Below are 17,495 nucleotides of genomic sequence, written 5' to 3'. Positions count from 1 at the left end.
TCGACTTGTAGATTGTGTTGAGTTGCAGCCATTTAACATGCACTCATTAGCTGGTGGTCAATTCGATTACTACCTAAAATTTAAAAACTTTCGGTATTAATAATGTGTCCTTTAGAACTTTCATGTTTCTTAGCTTTGGATTCAAAATTTTGTATTGTACTGCAACCTTCTTTTCCAAATGGAGAACCCTGTCCAAAGAAAAAGCATGGATAACAAAATACTTTGTTCAGATTTTGGCTTCCATTAAGCCAATCGTATTTTGAATACCATTTATTTTGAAATTTGCGTACAGTTTTACTATCCTTCTCTGATAACTTAAGATCAGGTTTTTGAATTTTATTTTTAATAGTTATCTTATGTTCTATACATGGCATTGAAAACTTTACATTTGTATCATTTGAAAAATACTCAAAAATATCATAATTTCCTGAAAAATCCATTTTACAAATATGTATTGATTTATACAAAAACCCATCCGTAGTTAGATTCTACTTTAACTTTTATCGGTAGTATTCATACTACGGATATTGTTTTGATGGATAGATTTCGAACAAAACACTGGTAATAATATAAATGTCCCAAAAACAGCTAAAGAGACACTTTCCTTAAACAAATGGCTAATAGAAAAACATACAAGTAAATAACCTTTCATGTCTATTACTTAAATACAAAAGCTTTGAATCTCTCGTAAACTGAACTGAAAAGAGATTCCAGTAACGTGTAATTTGTGAGTACCACTCTAAAGCTTCTTCCCAACTTATTTGTTTGCCTTAATTTAATTTAATTTTTAGAGGAATTGTGAACTCAAAGGCACTTATTTCCTTGAATTCAAAGTTTTGTTGATTCCTTTAAGATTAATTCATTTTCAAAACAGCAATTTTTTAGAATTTGCCTTCTAGCATCATTCTAGAGAATTTGGTGCATTCTGTTTTATGTTTCTACGGGAAAAGATAACATTTTTTGGCAAACGTTCTCATTTTTTGATTCCTTGCATAGATATATATTTTTGTAGCGTTCTTTGCATTCATAAAAATAGCAACAAGAACAGAATAAATAATTTTAGGAAAAAGCTATGTTTTAGCAAAATTTCAAGCATTGCAAAAAATGCACCCAAAACACCTCTTAACTACTGTATTTAAACTCTTCAATACGGCATATTTAAAATACTGTTGGAAAGTTGTTTTCATATTTCGGGAGGGATTCTTCCAAATTAAACAGTTCGAACATATCTTGCAGTGTTTTAAAATAATCTTATAACTGAAGTTGTCATTTTAGCTCTATGTAAATATTAGGTTAAAATACATATTAGTTATTTAAATTTGTCAGCCATTTTTAAAGATCTTTCAAGAACATTTTAAGCCACGCTCAAAAACTCATCTTAATGTTAAGTGTGTCAACCTCTCCCCTGATTAAAAATCTGGATCCGCCTTGGTCGCACAGACATTTTTGGAGGGAGGAACAAAATAATAAATAAAAGTTTTTAAAGCTATGCACTTCATTCAAAGCTAGATTAGGGAAAAACAAAAACTTCAAAAGTAAAAAAAAAGCAAACAATATACACATTTTCCTAAGATCATAAATTACAAATATTTGTCTTTTAAAAATAATTGAAATAAAAATTGAATTATTAACTGTACCATCTTAAAAAACTAAATTCTTTTGTTTTTAAAAGGCTTACAACATCTTAACTTTAAGCACAAGATATTTTAAAGAATGTTCTTACATTGAAAAACAAGTTCAGTCCCATTTCACAAATTCAAAATTCCCTTTTGTTCGTCATATTGAAAGATGTTTAAAATGAAGCTATAGTTTTCATACTTTAAATTAAATTACATAAGAATTTAAGTATGTGTTTATTTTTAAAATAATATCAAGAAGAGATTAAAGTATTAAACTAATGTACATAAATCTAAGCCGCTACATGCATTTTAGTCCAGTTTCCATCAGCAGATTCATTTTTTCGATATTGAATTCGATCTCCTATACAATTCGGATCAGATTTATAGAAATCCCAAATTGTAGGTACGATTTTGAAAGCGGTACTGAAATAAAAATACATATTAGTATCCTAAATATATTCATAAGAAATCATCAATTAAAACTTACAATAATTGCGTTTGAGGTAAAGAATCTTCTCCATTTTCGTAGGCTTTCAAATACCTATCATGAGCTTCTTTAAGTTTTGGGTAATCAATAGGTTTTCCACAATCACAAATCCGACTTCGAATTTTGGCAAAAACTGTTTCTTCATTCCAAAGATTTGAAATTTCTTGAGGACTTAGTTCGATAGCTTTTCCGAATAGACGAATCTGTGATGTTTTTTTTTGCGAGAAATTAGTTTTCGAAAACTTTTTAATTCACCACCAAACTTTTCAGAAATTTACCTGCCACTGTGATACATCTCCTTCAGAATTCAATGGTGTTTCTAGATAGAATGTGATCGTAGTTCTTGAATCCTTCATAATGTTAGCATATTTTCGACTATCTCTTTGTGTGACTATTGTAACATGTTTATCAGATGTCAATCCACGATAGTTCACAGTACGATTAAGAGCACCAAATTCTCTAGAAATTAAATTGATTCAAATTATTATCAGAGATACTTTTCACTTGTTGAAGTTTTATCTTACGCATCAACTGTGGCCATATTAAGTGGAAGCGGGTTTTTATGCGGCAGTTCATTGTATAATTCCATAATATGGGAAAACATTGCCACCGGATCTTCGGCTTCAAAGTCGATGTATGATATTTCAGATAAGGGCTTCATTTTATTCAAACAAAATAGTAACAATTTTAAAAGGTGGAAAGATATAGCTCTTGGTTGTTAACGTCTTCTCAATTCAACATCCAACTGAATACTGAAAACTATACACAATCCAAGATTATAATTTTGAGGTGTTTTTGGCCTGAACCTATTTTAATTTGTTATAAAAATGATAACCACACTAGCTAAAAGAAAATCCAGATTAGTAGAAAACAGTGGCGCTTAAATCTTTTACTTGAATAGAGTGATATAAAAGGGGGCGCTATTTAGAATATTTGTTGATCATTAGAGTTGATTTTTTTACAGATTTAGTTTGTATGTATATGATCGCGGAAATGTATAAAGCAATTTAAAAACATCAAGGTGTCAATCTCAATAATTCAAAATCTTCCAAGCTAAAGCTAAAAAACAGTTTTTCAAGTTTAATTTTAAAGAGTATGTTAATTATCAAAGAGGGTACCTTTAAGCCAGCACTGTGCATTGCTAATACTTGTTGTGCATTTGTGGTTTTCGCGAAACATAATAAGATCTTGTTATTTTTGCAGCAAGCAGAAAACTTTCCATCATGTGTATTACTTCTTTTAATGAACAAAAACAAAAATGGCAATGTCTGAGCGAACAAAATATGTACAAATTATTATTAGCAGAAGGCCGACGCTTGTTGAAATTTGATGTTAATTTGAAAGATTTGTATTCAGTTCCTTGAAGTGCCAAAGTGTTCTATAACTCTATTGACTCCAAAACGCTTCTTAAGGTGTATCCAAACGAAGAGAATATTCAGAAACACTCCAAAGCATTTTAAAGACAGAGAAACATTTCTGAAATGTTTTTCAAAGCGTCCACACCAAAAAAAACAACAGACACAATTATGAAATGTTTTTGCAATATTTCTGAAATGTTTTTTACAAAACTGGTTTCTAAGAAACGTTTTTTAAACAATGTTTCTTGGAATGTTTCATTGGTGTGGACACATCTTCGAAACAAAATAACATATGGTTCTAAACAAATGTATTCAATTTGATTAATAAGGTTTTGCAGGTTTTTACTCAACTGAACTGAACTGAATGTAAAGTACCAAATACATACATAATTAATATTATTCAGAATATAACGCGTGCTTGAAACTCAACTTTCATTCATGATCTCAATCACAAAACGTTGAACTCCCAATATCCCACTAAGCATTATGAATAACTCCATCCCTGCGTCAATAGCAATGTAGCACATTCTAGAAGCTATATCAACAATGTACTATTTAAAGATAACTTATGGCATTTAGGAAAGCCGCAAGTGTAGCCAATTATTCAATATATTCTTGATGTTTTCGAGAGTTGAATCTTTTTTATGTTTCTTAAAAATGTTTAGATGTTCGTGGCCAGTCTTAAATTTCCTTATCTTAATGACAGTTTTTATACATTTCAAAGCATTTCAAATATTCTTAATTATCCCAAGATTCAAATTAATCTATGAATGCTTTTTTGTTTATACGAAATATTGGTTGGTAAACGAGAATTGTTAGATTAAAATTTAACAAGACAAAAATCTGTTTTATCAAAAAAAAATAGAATTGATAATAAATAATCTGACTGATCTTCTTCTACTTCTTTAATTTTATAAAATATAAATTACTTCAAATGGTACAATGTACCTAAGTTACTGTAGCAAAAAACTTCTTTTTTTTTTTTGAAAATATTAAATAATGAACAACTTTTTTAACAAAGATGTACAAATAATTATAAAAATACACCATACATAAAAGCGAATTAAAGCTGTAGGTAAATGTATAGGATCAAAAAATACTTTTAAAATGTTTATAATAAAATTCTACTTTTAAAATAAATACAATTCTTTAAATAATCAATAAAATCGATCGAATCTTTCATCCGAGTCGGTAGAACAGGAGCAGGACACAAAAGAAACTACCTTGTGCTGGTGCAACGAATAACTCCTCGATAAATTAATATATTAAATAAAGTTTCATTTTATTTTGTAAAGATTAAAAGTTAGTTCTTTCATTGTTTATTTACTTTAATATGTTCAATATTGTAAACTTCACATTAGAAACAAAGTACGGCCGTAAGAAACAGACATCTCTATGTGGACCTATAATGTTGAGAAATTTCAGAAGGATAAGATTAAATGGAAAGTGAATAGATAAAAAACTTAGAAATTATTACAAATTTGTTTATTTTCAATTTCCTGCATTATAGCTATAATGTTTGATCACAACAACATTAGTCAATTTGAAAAAAAGGTGAACATTTTGGTTAACCCTAATTATCTTACGAACCAAAAATTGTAGAGACTTGAATTAAATTTTATATAATATATTGTAACGTGATATCAAAGAAGTATATTTTTTGAGAAAAATCCATTTAACGGTTTTTTTTATAAATCAAAAAAACTGAAAAAAAATTTTTCGTCTCAAAAATTTTACGACTAAAATACGATTTCATCTCCAAAACAATTTTGTACAACGAAGAATAATGTTCTTGACATTTGATAAAATTTTGAGAAAAATTTTCCACTCAAATATCTGTTCAAAACTTTGAGATTGTGGCTTTAATTAATTTCATCTTCCAAAAAATATTTTTGTCAACATTCAGTAAAATTTTGAAAAAAAAACGAAGTGACAGTTTTTTTACAAAAAAATAAGAACCGATACAAAAATAACAAAAGTTGGTAAAAAATGATTTTCGACTCAAATATCTTTTCAAAAATTTGAAATATTGGCTTCAAATTAATTTTATCTTGTATGAAATATTGTTTTCAACATGGGATTAAATTTTGAAAAAAAATCGAATTGACAGTTTTCTTACAAAAAATAAAACTCTAAAAAAAAAACAATACTGAAACTTGTTAAAAATTTACTTTCGACTCAAATAGCTTTTAAAAAATTAAAAATATTGGCTTCAAACGTATTTTATTTCACAGAAAATATTGTTTTCGATATTCAGTAATTTTATATAAAATTCAGTCCGTTTTTTCATAAAAAATAAAATCTACAAAAAAAAAATACGAAAATTTGGTAAAAATTGATACGAGTACATATAGACAAACTTTTAAGCAAGACAAATCGACAGACGGGATGGGAAGTTATCAGTACCCAGCCTCTTTTTCTTCTTATTATAGCCACTAGACAAAAATGTTTGAATTTTACCAAGCCACTGAAAAACAAAAACATGTTTCAAGAACTATTTTTAAAAGCCAATTTCATAAAAAGAAGCCGACTTTTAAAAAACCCAAATAGGATACATGTAACACATGTGATTCTATACAGATGAAGAAAAGTTGAAATGAATCAGTTTGAAATATTCTGCAGAAACATTAGGCGTTCATTTTAAGTTCAGAGCAAAGATCTGAGCTGGGATACCACCACCGATATCCAACAATTGTCCATGATTTCTTTAAATAATTTCGGATTTATCCGATTTGTCTTATGACGAAATTAATTTTTTTTAAATTCAAACAAAAATCTAATCGTTCCTGTGTATTTAAAACTGAATGCTTAAATATTTTTGTTTTGAAGATTTTACTTATTTGATTTATTATTTATTTATTTATTTAATCTACAAGCAATATTACAGCTAACAGATATAAGCGCTCCAAGAGCAAATTAAAAAGTGAATAAATATAATACTTTAGTTTTAAATTTATTACGATTAAGATTAAAAAAGTCAATATTTGAAGACACTTCATTGAAATATATAATAGATCTTGATAAAGTTTCATTACTACCATAATTTGTCATGTGAATTCTTTGGAATTAGAAGAATTTAGCTCTCATAGACCTATCGGGAACATAGATTGGTACCAAGGAAAGAAGAGATGGACATTTAATATGGTATAATATGGCATAGTAAGTCTCTAATAAGCATTACACTATGAATTTGTCTTCTTGATTGTAACGACTTTATTCCAAGTAATTGGCATCTAGCCTCATAACTAGGACTAAAGTTCCAACCAATTTTCTTAAATATATATTTTGTAAATTGTCTTTGAATCTTTTCAATCCGATCAGAATGAACTATATAAATAGGACTCCAAATAACATCAGCATATTCCAAAATTGATATGACGAGAGATATATACAGGGATAATAACACGAAAGGGTCTTTAAAGTCTTTTCCATTTCGTTTTATGAAACCTACTAGCGAGTTGGCCTTGGGAACCAAATAATCGAAATGACCTTTAAAACAAAGTTGGGAATCAAGAATAACTCCTAAGTCTTTAATACTTGAAACCCTATCTAAACCCACAGATTCAATTGCATAATATTATTAATATTTTGTTAATGAACGCGTGGAATGGTTGTTTGTGAGTTGGACTGTCATGTCAGAGTTCTTGGCTTCAATCCCTACCTGTGCCATCTAAAGTTTTTGTACGGCCTATTGCAAGAAGTTGTCAAATCCTTTAATTTATTGTTATGAAAAGTGCTTTCTCAAATAAGCTGTGCGGAATCATTTTCTATCCCTGAAAACAATATACTAGGCCCTAGTTCTCAACGGACTGTTGCTCCACCTAATTTGTTTAATAACAAGGTTAATGAAATTATTTTCTGAAAATAAGGCCTTAATTCTAAATTTATTCCCAAGTTTGTACTAAGGACACAACTAGAAATAATCTGGTCATATCAACTTATCTCACTAAAAACATAGCTTAAAAATAATTTTGTTAGTAAAAATATTATAATAATTTGAGAACTAGGGCCTAATGACTTACAACTCTCAACTATTCCTGTGTGCGAGTAATGTTGTCAGGGATGGAGGGGACCTACAGTTTATATGCAGAATCTGAAAGGCTAATTTGAGAAAGCACTTTTTCATGACAAGAGTTACTCTTGGAGAATTTGTCAATTCCTCGCAAGAGGCAGTACCCGTGAAAAGACTTTAGATGACATAGGAAGGGATCGAACCCAAAACCTCTGGCATGACAGTCCAACGCACTAACCGTCATGCCACGGATACTAGGCAGTTAAAATAATAGAACAAATTTAATAAAAAAAGAGGCTGGGATGCAACCCACATTGATAACTTCCCATCCCGTCTGTCGATTTGTCTTCCTTAAAAGTTTGTAGGTTTTCGTGTTGGCTTAAAAAAGTTGTCCGTTGCTTTATTCTTACAAATTTTTAAACTACCAACAATAATTTCCATATAAAGAAATAGTTTAGTTTAAAATACTACTTTGTTAAATAGATATTTAGTCAAAACAAATTTTTACCAATTTTGGTACCATTTCTTAAATTTTTACAAATTGGATGAATGCAAATAATTTGAGAAATATCAAAAACCGATCATCAATTTTTACCAAATATACGTTTTGTAAATTTAATTTTTTTTATGAAAAAACGGACTGTTTTTATAAAAAAAAACTTCTGAATATCGAAAAAAATATTTTATGTGAAATAAAAAAGTTTGAAAGCACTATTTTTAGTTTTTGAAAAGCTATTTGAGTCGAAAGTATTTTTTAACAAGTTTTTGTAATTTTTTTGTAAAAAAAACTGTCAATTAGATTCTTCTCAAAATTTAAATGAATGTTGACAACAATATATTTTAAAAGATAAAAGTAGTAATTAGAAAAAACTAATTAGTTTGTTCTCCCTGTCCACCAACGCCTGACATCCCTTCAATGGGATACCTTTCCATACTGTCTTAAGCTCAACTTTAATCCAAAGCTGATTATTGTTGGTAGGTTTTGAAACTGCAACCAATTTTTTAATATCTGCCCAAAGGTTCTCTATTGAATCATGTGATTGGGGAGGCCAGTCCAGAACAGAAATATTATTGTCCCGAAAGCACTCCCTAGCTTTTTTACTGGTGCGCTTTGGGTCATTGTCTTGTTCGAAGACCGACCCATTTCCTTTTTTGCCTAAGGCAAAATGGTTCTCTGAAGAATGTCAACGTAAACTTGCTGGTCCATTACACCATTTATATGGTATATGGAACAAACACCATATGGTATGGAAGGAATCCCATACCATAATCAGAAATCATTTTATGCAGAGATTTGAAGATTGTTTTGGATTTCAAAATAAGTTTGTCCTTCAGATAGAAGTTGGCGAATGATTCGCTTTCTGTTGTTCTCCAGAGTTTATTGTTTTAAGATTTAGAGGAATTTTTATAACTTAAAAAAGTATGTTGTTATAACCGAACTCCATAAGTCTACATATTTAAGAAAATCACAAATAGTTATAATTTCAGAGCGATTATTATATACACACATTTTTATTCTTTAAACTTAATTACAAAATAGTTTACTTAGTTTACATGTTTACATATTTACAAATTAAAATTACAATTACAAACAATTCTAAACTCGAATAGATCTTCTAGAAATTGTTCTTCTCACAACACCAATATCTCGTGTGTCACACAAAGATGATTTATATTTCTTATTTGCTGGTTCTTCACTGAATTGTGTTTCTGGTAATGAACCAATGAAACAATTTTGTCTCGTTACTGGTACTCCATAGTTTTCATCACAATATTTTCTCTTATTATTAAATAATTTACCAAAAGGTTCTCTTTCTTCTGAATGTTTGTTATCGACTTCATTATTATCAATATTGAGATAGAAAATGATTGCTGGACTTGGAAAAAGCAAGTTGTAATATTCGAAAGTAGATTTTTCAAAAATTTCACTGCATTCGTTGGACACTTTTGTAAATTCCTTAAATTTGGATGGGATTTCGAAACGTTCAAGAGCTGTATTAATAAAAAAGAAAGACAAAATTATTTATTTAAAAATATACAAATTTAGTTGTTTAACTTACCAATTTCAATACACTCTTCGTATTTGGCGTTTTTTGGACAGTCGATGTATTCCAAATGATCATTGTACATCATTTTTAAGGTTTTATTTTGAATCATTTTCGAAAAAATTGTTGTTTTTTTTATTGAAATAAATCAAATCGAATCTCTTTTTGGTGTTTTCTCTTGTATGAGTTTTTGAAGTATGAGGTATTGCAAACAAAGCAACAGTATTTATACCTTAACAAAGTGGCGCCCAAAACGAAATCACTCAAAGAATAGTAATTTCACAACAATAACAACTATTTGGTATTTTGTTGTTCTGAATTGATACAAAACAACCCTTACCGTAACACATATTTGCATTGAAAAACATCTACCACCCTTTTAAAACTCAATTGTATTATTACTTACCTGGCTCGTAAAAGGCCACCATAAGAAAATTGAAAACAAACAAACATCACTGGTGTGATGTGAGTCATTTTTCACAGGATTCAAGTGACGCTCAATTAAATGAGTAATTCAAATTATTCTGAGATTTCAAATGATGGGCTTTTGTCTCAAAAAAAAACATTTTTCAAATCTGATTTTAGCTAATGTTTAGAGAGAAGGTGAAGTTCTAATAAAACCTGACTTTTTTTAATAACTTAAAAACTGTCACAAATATTTTAATAGTTTTGATAAATAATTGTATTTATTTGAAAAAGTAGTTCGTCTTTTTATAGGATAATATTAATAAATTTACAATTTTATTCTAAATATATAAATTTGATAAACATTAACAAAAGAAATTACTTATGTGTATAGAATTATGAATAAATAAGTAAATATAAATGTTTTGTTTGTTTTTTTTTTCTTTTAACTTAATTTAAGTTTAAACTTTAATGGCAGCACAAACATTCATTCTCAATAAAATAACTAAAAATATTATAATTGTAAACTTAATAATTTTTATTTAACAAACAAAATAATAATATTTTTCATTTGTATCTTACATTTCTTCATCAAACATTCACACACATTCCAAATGCTGATATAATTTAATATTATTAATAGTTAATAATTCTTGTATCTTAAATAAAATATTTTAAATGTACAAAATTTTTTTTAGATTTAGTTTTTATTTAACATTTACAACACTTTTATTCTGAATTTATTGTATCTCTTATCCAAGCTGCATTCGAAGAAATTTTATCATACATTCGGGGTCTTTCAACACCAGTTGGACCACAAGCTATTCTCCATGATGAAATACCAACTAAGGCCCATTGATTAGTTCCAGGCAGGGTACATTGTACTGGAGCACCAGAAAATTCTTCTTGCTGTAAATAAAAAATTAAATTTTATATAAAAACTCGATACTGTAACACATTTGTATTTAATATTATTTCATTTTTGTGAACTTGAAAGGTATACATTGTTAGGAGATAGTTTTTTAAAATCTTTAACAATTTCATAATTTTATTATAGTTCTTGCGTCAACCAATCAACATATACGCTCGTTTTCTTTTTGGGATCGGGACTATGTTAGTCTTGTCAAAAAAGTACAGAATATTTGTTTAAATATTCAGTCAACATGAAATATATAAACAATTTCAAATTTTGTTTATAGATCCAAAGAAGATTGATAAGAAGAGTCATTAAATTGATATTGTTTTCTTTTTAAGTTAGAATTTAAAGCAAAGGTTAAAGTTCAATCGATGGATTTAATTAATTAGTCATACGAACATTATTTTTAATTATAATATATTTTTATTAGTTTTTTTTTATTATTTTAAAATTCTTATCGTTCAAATATTTTCAAAAAAGCGTTGCGTTTAAACTATAACCGCAACACATAGTTCCTTCCGAAATGATTCAAATCTGTATCTCAGCTAACAATTTTCATTCAAATATATTTTTAACGCTTTCTTTTTGCTTTTGAAGATTTCCATTTTAATAACTACAAATATACATTATACATGCATATATGTACATACATACATGTAGTGTTGGGAAAAATACTGTTAAATTAAACCAAAAAAAATGCATTTAGTAAAAAACTGGTAGCTCAAACTTGCTCAAGTACCAAAAGAGTCTGTTTAAAATATTTTTTTATATTTTAAGAAAGTATCTGAAAACAAATTTTCTTTTTAAAAATTTAATGCAATTTTATTTCTCAAAAAAATCAATTTAATAAGACTCACTTTTTGTATTAATTTTGTATACATATGTATACATTTTTTAAAATTAGGTTTGGAAATATTTTAAATGTGCAGTTATTCAGGAGTTATTAATATAAATTTTTGTTTCAATTTAACCCATTTTCGAGATATCCAATTTTGAAAAAAAGTTTAATATTTAATATTTTAATCACAAATAAAACTATGACATTTTAGATGTTTCATTAGAATCTCGGGGTAAAATTTTTTACAAATACAAAACTTTCCGAATAGTTCCTATATGTCGCAAGTAAAAATATGTCTGTCGAGTTGTCTAAAACAATTGTTAAAAACAATTTCTTATCATTTTTTTGTGGTTTTTGTAGGTTTTCGTGTTTTGTAAACCTGATTAAATAAAATTTGATAAAAATTGATTTTCGACTCAAAAATCTCAGCAAACATTAGAAAAATATTGGCTTAGCGCTGATTTTATGTTATAAATATTGTTTTAAATTTTCAGCAAAATTCTTAACAAACCCAAGTCAGTTTTTCATCAAATTAAAATCTCAAAAGAAAAACTGAAAACTTCCCATCCCGTCGGTCGATTTCTCTTACTTAAAAAGTTCATAGGTTTCGTGTTTTGTTAAAAAAGTTGTCAATTGAATTATTTTTCAAAATTTTAAAATTAATAACAATGTTTTGCATATGATGAAAAAGTTTGATTTTAAAACCTATTTTTTTAACGAGATTTTTTAGTCGTTTACCAATTTTTACTACTATTTCTACTATTTCTTAAAAAGTTTTTATTTCTTATATAAACAAATACAAATTGGATAAATGAAATTAATTTGAAGTCAATATCTTCCATTGTTCACGAGATATCAAAAGCCGAACATCATTTATACAAAATACTCGTACTGTTTTTTTGTAGATTTTATTTTTTTTATGAAAAAAAAAAGGACTGTTGCATTTTTATCACAAATTCACTGAATGTCGAAAACAATATTTTATGTCAGATAAAATAAGTTTGAAACCAATTTTTTAATATTTGAAAGGACATTTGAGTCGAAAATTACTTTGTACAAACTTTTTGAAATTCTTTTTTAGGTATTATTTTTTGTTAAAAAACTCTCAATTCGATTTGAAAAAAAATAAAAAAAAATTGGGTGGCGCAACAGTCCGTTTGAGAACTAGGGCCTAGAGACTTACAACTCTCAACCATTCCTGTGTGCGTGTAATGTTGTCAAGAATGGAGGGGACCTACAGTTTATATGCCGAATCCGAACGGCTAATTTGAGAAAGCACTTTTTCATGACAAGAGTTACTCTTGGAGAATTTGTCAATTCCTCGCAAGAGGCAGTACCCGTGAAAAGACTTAAGATGGCATATGCTAACGGGTTAACAAATTTTACCGAATCTTTAAAACAGTATTTCTCATAAGATTAAATTAGATTCAAGCCAAAATCTCAAAGCTATGAAAAGATATTTAAGTCGGAAATCAATTTTTACTTAATTTTGTTAATCATTTTTAAGTTTTTATTTTTTGTAAAAAAAACTATCAATTCGATTTTTCTCAAAACTTTGCCGGATGTTGAAAACAATGGAACAATGAAGCCATAATCTCAAATTTTTGAAAAGATATTTGAGTCAAAATTAAATTTTTACCACCTTTATATAATTTTTTTTTTATGTTTTTATTTTTTATAAAAAAAAAACTGTCAACGCGAGTTTTCTTAAAATTTAGCAAATGTTAAAAACTTAATTTTTAGTTACACAAAATTGTTTTGAAGATAAAATCATTTTTTATTCGTAAAATTTTCAAGGTGTTAATTTTTTTTTAACTTATTGGATTTTTGTGAAAATATTCTTGTTTGGTAGCACGTGACAATATATAATATAAAATTGAATTCAAATCGTTTGCATTTTTGGATCGTGAGATATTCAGGGTTAACCAAAACTTTTCACCTTTGGTTTAATCTTCTATATTAAAAAAAAACACCCAACCAATTTTCTTGACAGCCCTTTCTGCATCTTTTTCCACAATTATCTGTATAACAAAATTAATTTGATTTCGATACGTACGGACGTACAGACGCACGGACGTTCGAACGTACGCACACACGCACGCACAGACATCTTTGTAAAAATCTTTTATTGCGTCTCTAAGGATCTGGAAACGTCGAGAAACGTCAAAATTTTCAATTTGACAAATCGGAACCATTACAATAACTTCCTATGGGAAGTAAAAATTTCAGATAACCTAAAAAATTAACAAAGAACTGATAAGAAATGTTTATCGACTCAAGTATTATGAGAAAAAAGAAACAAACAAAGATATTGACTTCACATTTATGTAAAAAATATTGTTGTAAATATTTTGGTAAAGTTTTAGAATAATCGACAAAAGGGCACGGATGGCAAGTTATTAGTGTGTGTTGCATCCCTCTTTTTTGTAAAACTACGATCTTAAGGGAAATAAATTTATAACAATTTAAGTCTTAAGTTTTGTTCTTAGATACGTTTTCAGAATACAGTTTTTCAAACATTTTCTGAGACGTGTCCTTTTCAAAAAGTCGACAAATCAATACTAAAATAACAAAAATAGATAATTTGTCATAAGGTAACCTCGAGAATGAGAAGATTAAGCCAAAAGAAGAAAAAGTGTATGGGATGGGGTGGTCTACATCTCTCCTGTTAAGTGGGAGGGGTAATTTTTCATAAAAGTAATTTGACATGCAAAATCAGAAATAAGGAGCGCCAATACCATCATAATTGTAATGTAAACTTTTCTCAAAGTCATAGAAATCCACCATATCACTAGCTTCTTAAAAAATGTTCTTTTTTTTAATTTTAAGAATCAAAGTAATAACATTTGATTTTCAATTTTTCATGTTATTGAGTGCTATTTATTTTTTAGTAATCAATGTCCTTGTCAATTATTAATTAAACACCAAAAACTCAAACTTAAAAATATATTTTAGTTTTTGAGAAAATTTTAAACAATTATTTTATTATTTTTTCATAGTTTTAAGTTTTTTTTTCAATTTTTTCATAATAACTACTACTTTTATAAGACTTTTTTATATTATAAAATCTTTAGTTGCTAAAAATCATTGTATTCTAATCTCTATATGTGAGAAATATCCTACCATGTAACATGAATTCATTGGAGAAGAAATAAATTTGAATTTGAAACCATCTACTTCTACTATACTATTTTTTTACTAAAGTAGTTATTAAATTGGGCCGAAAGATCGGTTTTTCTAGGTTTCTATGATGTTGTTTTTATATACATAATCCAGGTTTTTGATCTCGACGCCTGAACGCAACATGGAAAAACCCTGACAAAACCACCAAAAAAATAATAGTTTCTCTAGGTATTAGCGATTTTAACCCTAATGGGTTAATTTCTTCACCATGAGTACACTCTACAATTTCCAGCTAACTGAATTGTCTTAATTTTGAGCCCAAATTCGTCTCTGTGTATCTAATACTTTTCGAAATAGAGCCATACCAAATGCATAACAAATACCCATTTTTATTAACGAAAGCACAATTAAATTGAATTGATAATTCAAATTTTATGAAAAATATATCTTATTTACTCTATTGAAAGTACTTAATAGATTTTGAATTTAATATGTTATTATTTTAAAGTGGATCATTGGATCATTAGATATCAATGTATTTTAAAGACATATCGTCAAGTGTACTAAATAAGAGCGTACTCGTAAGTCTAAGTAATTTTGAATGCAATTCTTATTGAGAGTAATAGATATCTTAATATTTATTATGGTAAGTCTATGTTTATATTAGTAGGTTCCTAACTATCGAGGAAAATTGTTTTGTAATCACCAAAAATTGAATGACTAATGAGTAGCATAATGAGTAATTCGTTTTGATAATATAGGGTTTTCCTATAATAGAAATGTCAGTAGACAATTTTCACTTTTAATGTGGTTATAAGAATGTACTCATTGATATTGTTTAAAATTATTAGTATTACGATTTTGCAAGATATTCCTGACTTTGTTATTTCTCGGGGATCTGATTACAATTGGCAACGATTGTGATTATGATTTAACACATTTGGATTTTTTACTTGCGACATAAAGGAACTATATTGCAAGTATTACATTTGTAAACATTTTGAGCAATTTTGGTTCATAACTTGGTCTTCTTTAAGAAAGAAAACATTTGGTTGTATTACTAAAAAAGGGTAACCCTATAGAACCGTTATTTTGTTTTTAAGTTTCCTCAAGAATTACTGAACTGATTTCAATTGTTTTACTAAAAATATTTTTAAACTAAAGTTATATATCAGATCTACAAAATTAATTTAAGAAAAAACAGTTCTATTGATTTAAATTTAAGTTTACATTTTGAAGACAAATTTATTTTGTATCTTAAATTATTAGTGATATTTTTGAATAGACTTTGAATACCGAAGCAAGTTCGTGCGACCGTGTGTACGTAAATTCAGCATCATAACGTTTGGGATACCATTTTTCATTTTCATTTTATTCATTTCTTCTACGAGATATAATCAACACATACGAAAACATAAATTTTAAGTCCTAGAAATAAATTTTTGCGTTAAATAAGCCACTAACAACTTCTTAAAAATAATTCTATTTAAACGTTTTAAAAAGCAAATGATAGAAGGATCCAGATGGCTTCCTTCAGGAACACCAAAGGTAACTTGGATCCTTTTAGAACAAATGTTATCAACAATTACAAATTGGTTAAGACCAAAAAAATATGAAACAAACCACTTCAACAATAGAAGATTTTTAAGTTGACCCTGCTTAAAGCCTTTGTAAATACAGTGTATACTTTTTTTATTAACTTCGACTTTATACAGAAGTTTGTTAGTTAAACCATTATTGAGATAGTAGATCTGCCCTTCCGAAACCCGTTTATATGATTAAAAAATATATCTTTGACAAGGCAATCTAACATCTTTGGAATGATAGACAGTTTTGAAATGTACCTATAATAGTAATAATACCTCATATTATGTCCCAGATTTATAAATAGGCGATGTTACCAAAATTTCCCACACTTCTGAGAAAATTCCAGAAGACGATGATTGATGAATGGCAGAGAAAGTATATCAGCACAATGACGCAGAACTATGGGAATGAAACCTAAAATATCAGGCTTATGATTGAGTTCCTATTTATTAAGAAGAAGAAAAGATTTAAAATACTTCACCAATACAACTAGAATTATATACAACTTGATTGTGATAAGCAAACATATTAGCAATATTATTACGTTCACAGAAAAAGCTCATAAATTTTGTATGCCGTTTAAGCGTTGAGTTTGTATCATTTTTAGGCTTTTTAACTTCCCATAGGAAGTTATTGTAATGGGTCTGATTTGACAAATTAAAAATTTTAACATTTCTCGACGTTTTAAGGTCCCTAGAGCCGAAACAGAAAAGAAAGATGTCTGTGCGTGCGTGTGTACGTACGTTCGCGACGTTTGTTTCGTCTTCCATAGCTCAAAAACCAGAAGAGATATCGATTTCAAATAAATTTTCAGATAATAAGGCAGAAAGATGCAGAAAGGGCTCTCAAGAAAATTGCGAGGTGGTTTTTTTACCATAGCAGTTTGAAAAAAAAGGTGAAAATTTTGGTTAACCTTAAATATCTTACGAACCAAAAACGCTAAAGACTTGAATTAAATTGTATATAATATATTGTAACGTTATACGAAACACGTATATTTTTTGAAAATAAATCAATATAACGGTTTTTTTATAAATCAATAAAACTGAAAAAAAAATTTGTCACCTCCAAAATTTTACGACTAAAATATGATTTCATCTCTAAA

The 17,495-nt window shown here is 27.9% G+C and overlaps 3 protein-coding genes across 3 annotated transcripts in view; all 3 read right to left on the bottom strand.

Annotated features, from left to right (window-relative positions):
• Window positions 1-1,832: 1,832 nt before the first annotated feature.
• Window positions 1,833-2,860, bottom strand: LOC129946985 (pyridoxine/pyridoxamine 5'-phosphate oxidase). The gene is made up of 4 exons (XM_056057370.1): window positions 2,631-2,860; window positions 2,385-2,565; window positions 2,107-2,309; window positions 1,833-2,042 (listed from the first exon to the last, which is right to left on the bottom strand). Exons 1-4 carry the CDS (start codon window positions 2,765-2,767, stop codon window positions 1,910-1,912), a joined length of 654 nt encoding a protein of 217 aa, XP_055913345.1. The 5' UTR covers window positions 2,768-2,860; the 3' UTR covers window positions 1,833-1,909.
• Window positions 2,861-9,048: 6,188 nt separating this feature from the next.
• On the bottom strand, window positions 9,049-9,698 carry LOC129948569 (uncharacterized). Its single transcript, XM_056059673.1, has 2 exons — window positions 9,537-9,698; window positions 9,049-9,468 (listed from the first exon to the last, which is right to left on the bottom strand). Exons 1-2 carry the CDS (start codon window positions 9,631-9,633, stop codon window positions 9,074-9,076), a joined length of 492 nt encoding a protein of 163 aa, XP_055915648.1. The 5' UTR covers window positions 9,634-9,698; the 3' UTR covers window positions 9,049-9,073.
• A 603-nt stretch (window positions 9,699-10,301) lies between these two features.
• Window positions 10,302-17,495, bottom strand: part of LOC129946644 (uncharacterized) — a 113,570-nt gene continuing 106,376 nt past the window's right edge. The window contains exon 9 of the mRNA XM_056056895.1: window positions 10,302-10,835. Within this exon, the coding sequence (XP_055912870.1) occupies window positions 10,656-10,835 (180 nt within the window). The 3' untranslated portion in view covers window positions 10,302-10,655. The remainder of the gene's footprint in view (window positions 10,836-17,495) is intronic.

Source organism: Eupeodes corollae, chromosome 2, assembly GCF_945859685.1.
Source record: "Eupeodes corollae chromosome 2, idEupCoro1.1, whole genome shotgun sequence".
NCBI classification, from domain to species: Eukaryota; Metazoa; Arthropoda; class Insecta; order Diptera; family Syrphidae; genus Eupeodes; species Eupeodes corollae.
This window is presented reverse-complemented; position numbering and strand designations above follow the sequence as displayed.

Excerpts from the sequence above, each read along its gene's own strand:
- LOC129946985 (XM_056057370.1), bottom strand. The coding sequence starts at position 2,767 with ATGAAGCCCTTATCTGAAATATCATACATCGACTTTGAAGCCGAAGAT. Across the intron at positions 2,310-2,384 it reads GAGATGTATCACAGTGGCAG|ATTCGTCTATTCGGAAAAGC; the intron begins GTAAATTTCTGA and ends AAAACATCACAG. Across the intron at positions 2,043-2,106 it reads TTACCTCAAACGCAATTATT|TACCGCTTTCAAAATCGTAC; the intron begins GTAAGTTTTAAT and ends TTTTTATTTCAG.
- LOC129948569 (XM_056059673.1), bottom strand. The coding sequence starts at position 9,633 with ATGATTCAAAATAAAACCTTAAAAATGATGTACAATGATCATTTGGAA. Across the intron at positions 9,469-9,536 it reads CGAAGAGTGTATTGAAATTG|CTCTTGAACGTTTCGAAATC; the intron begins GTAAGTTAAACA and ends TTATTAATACAG.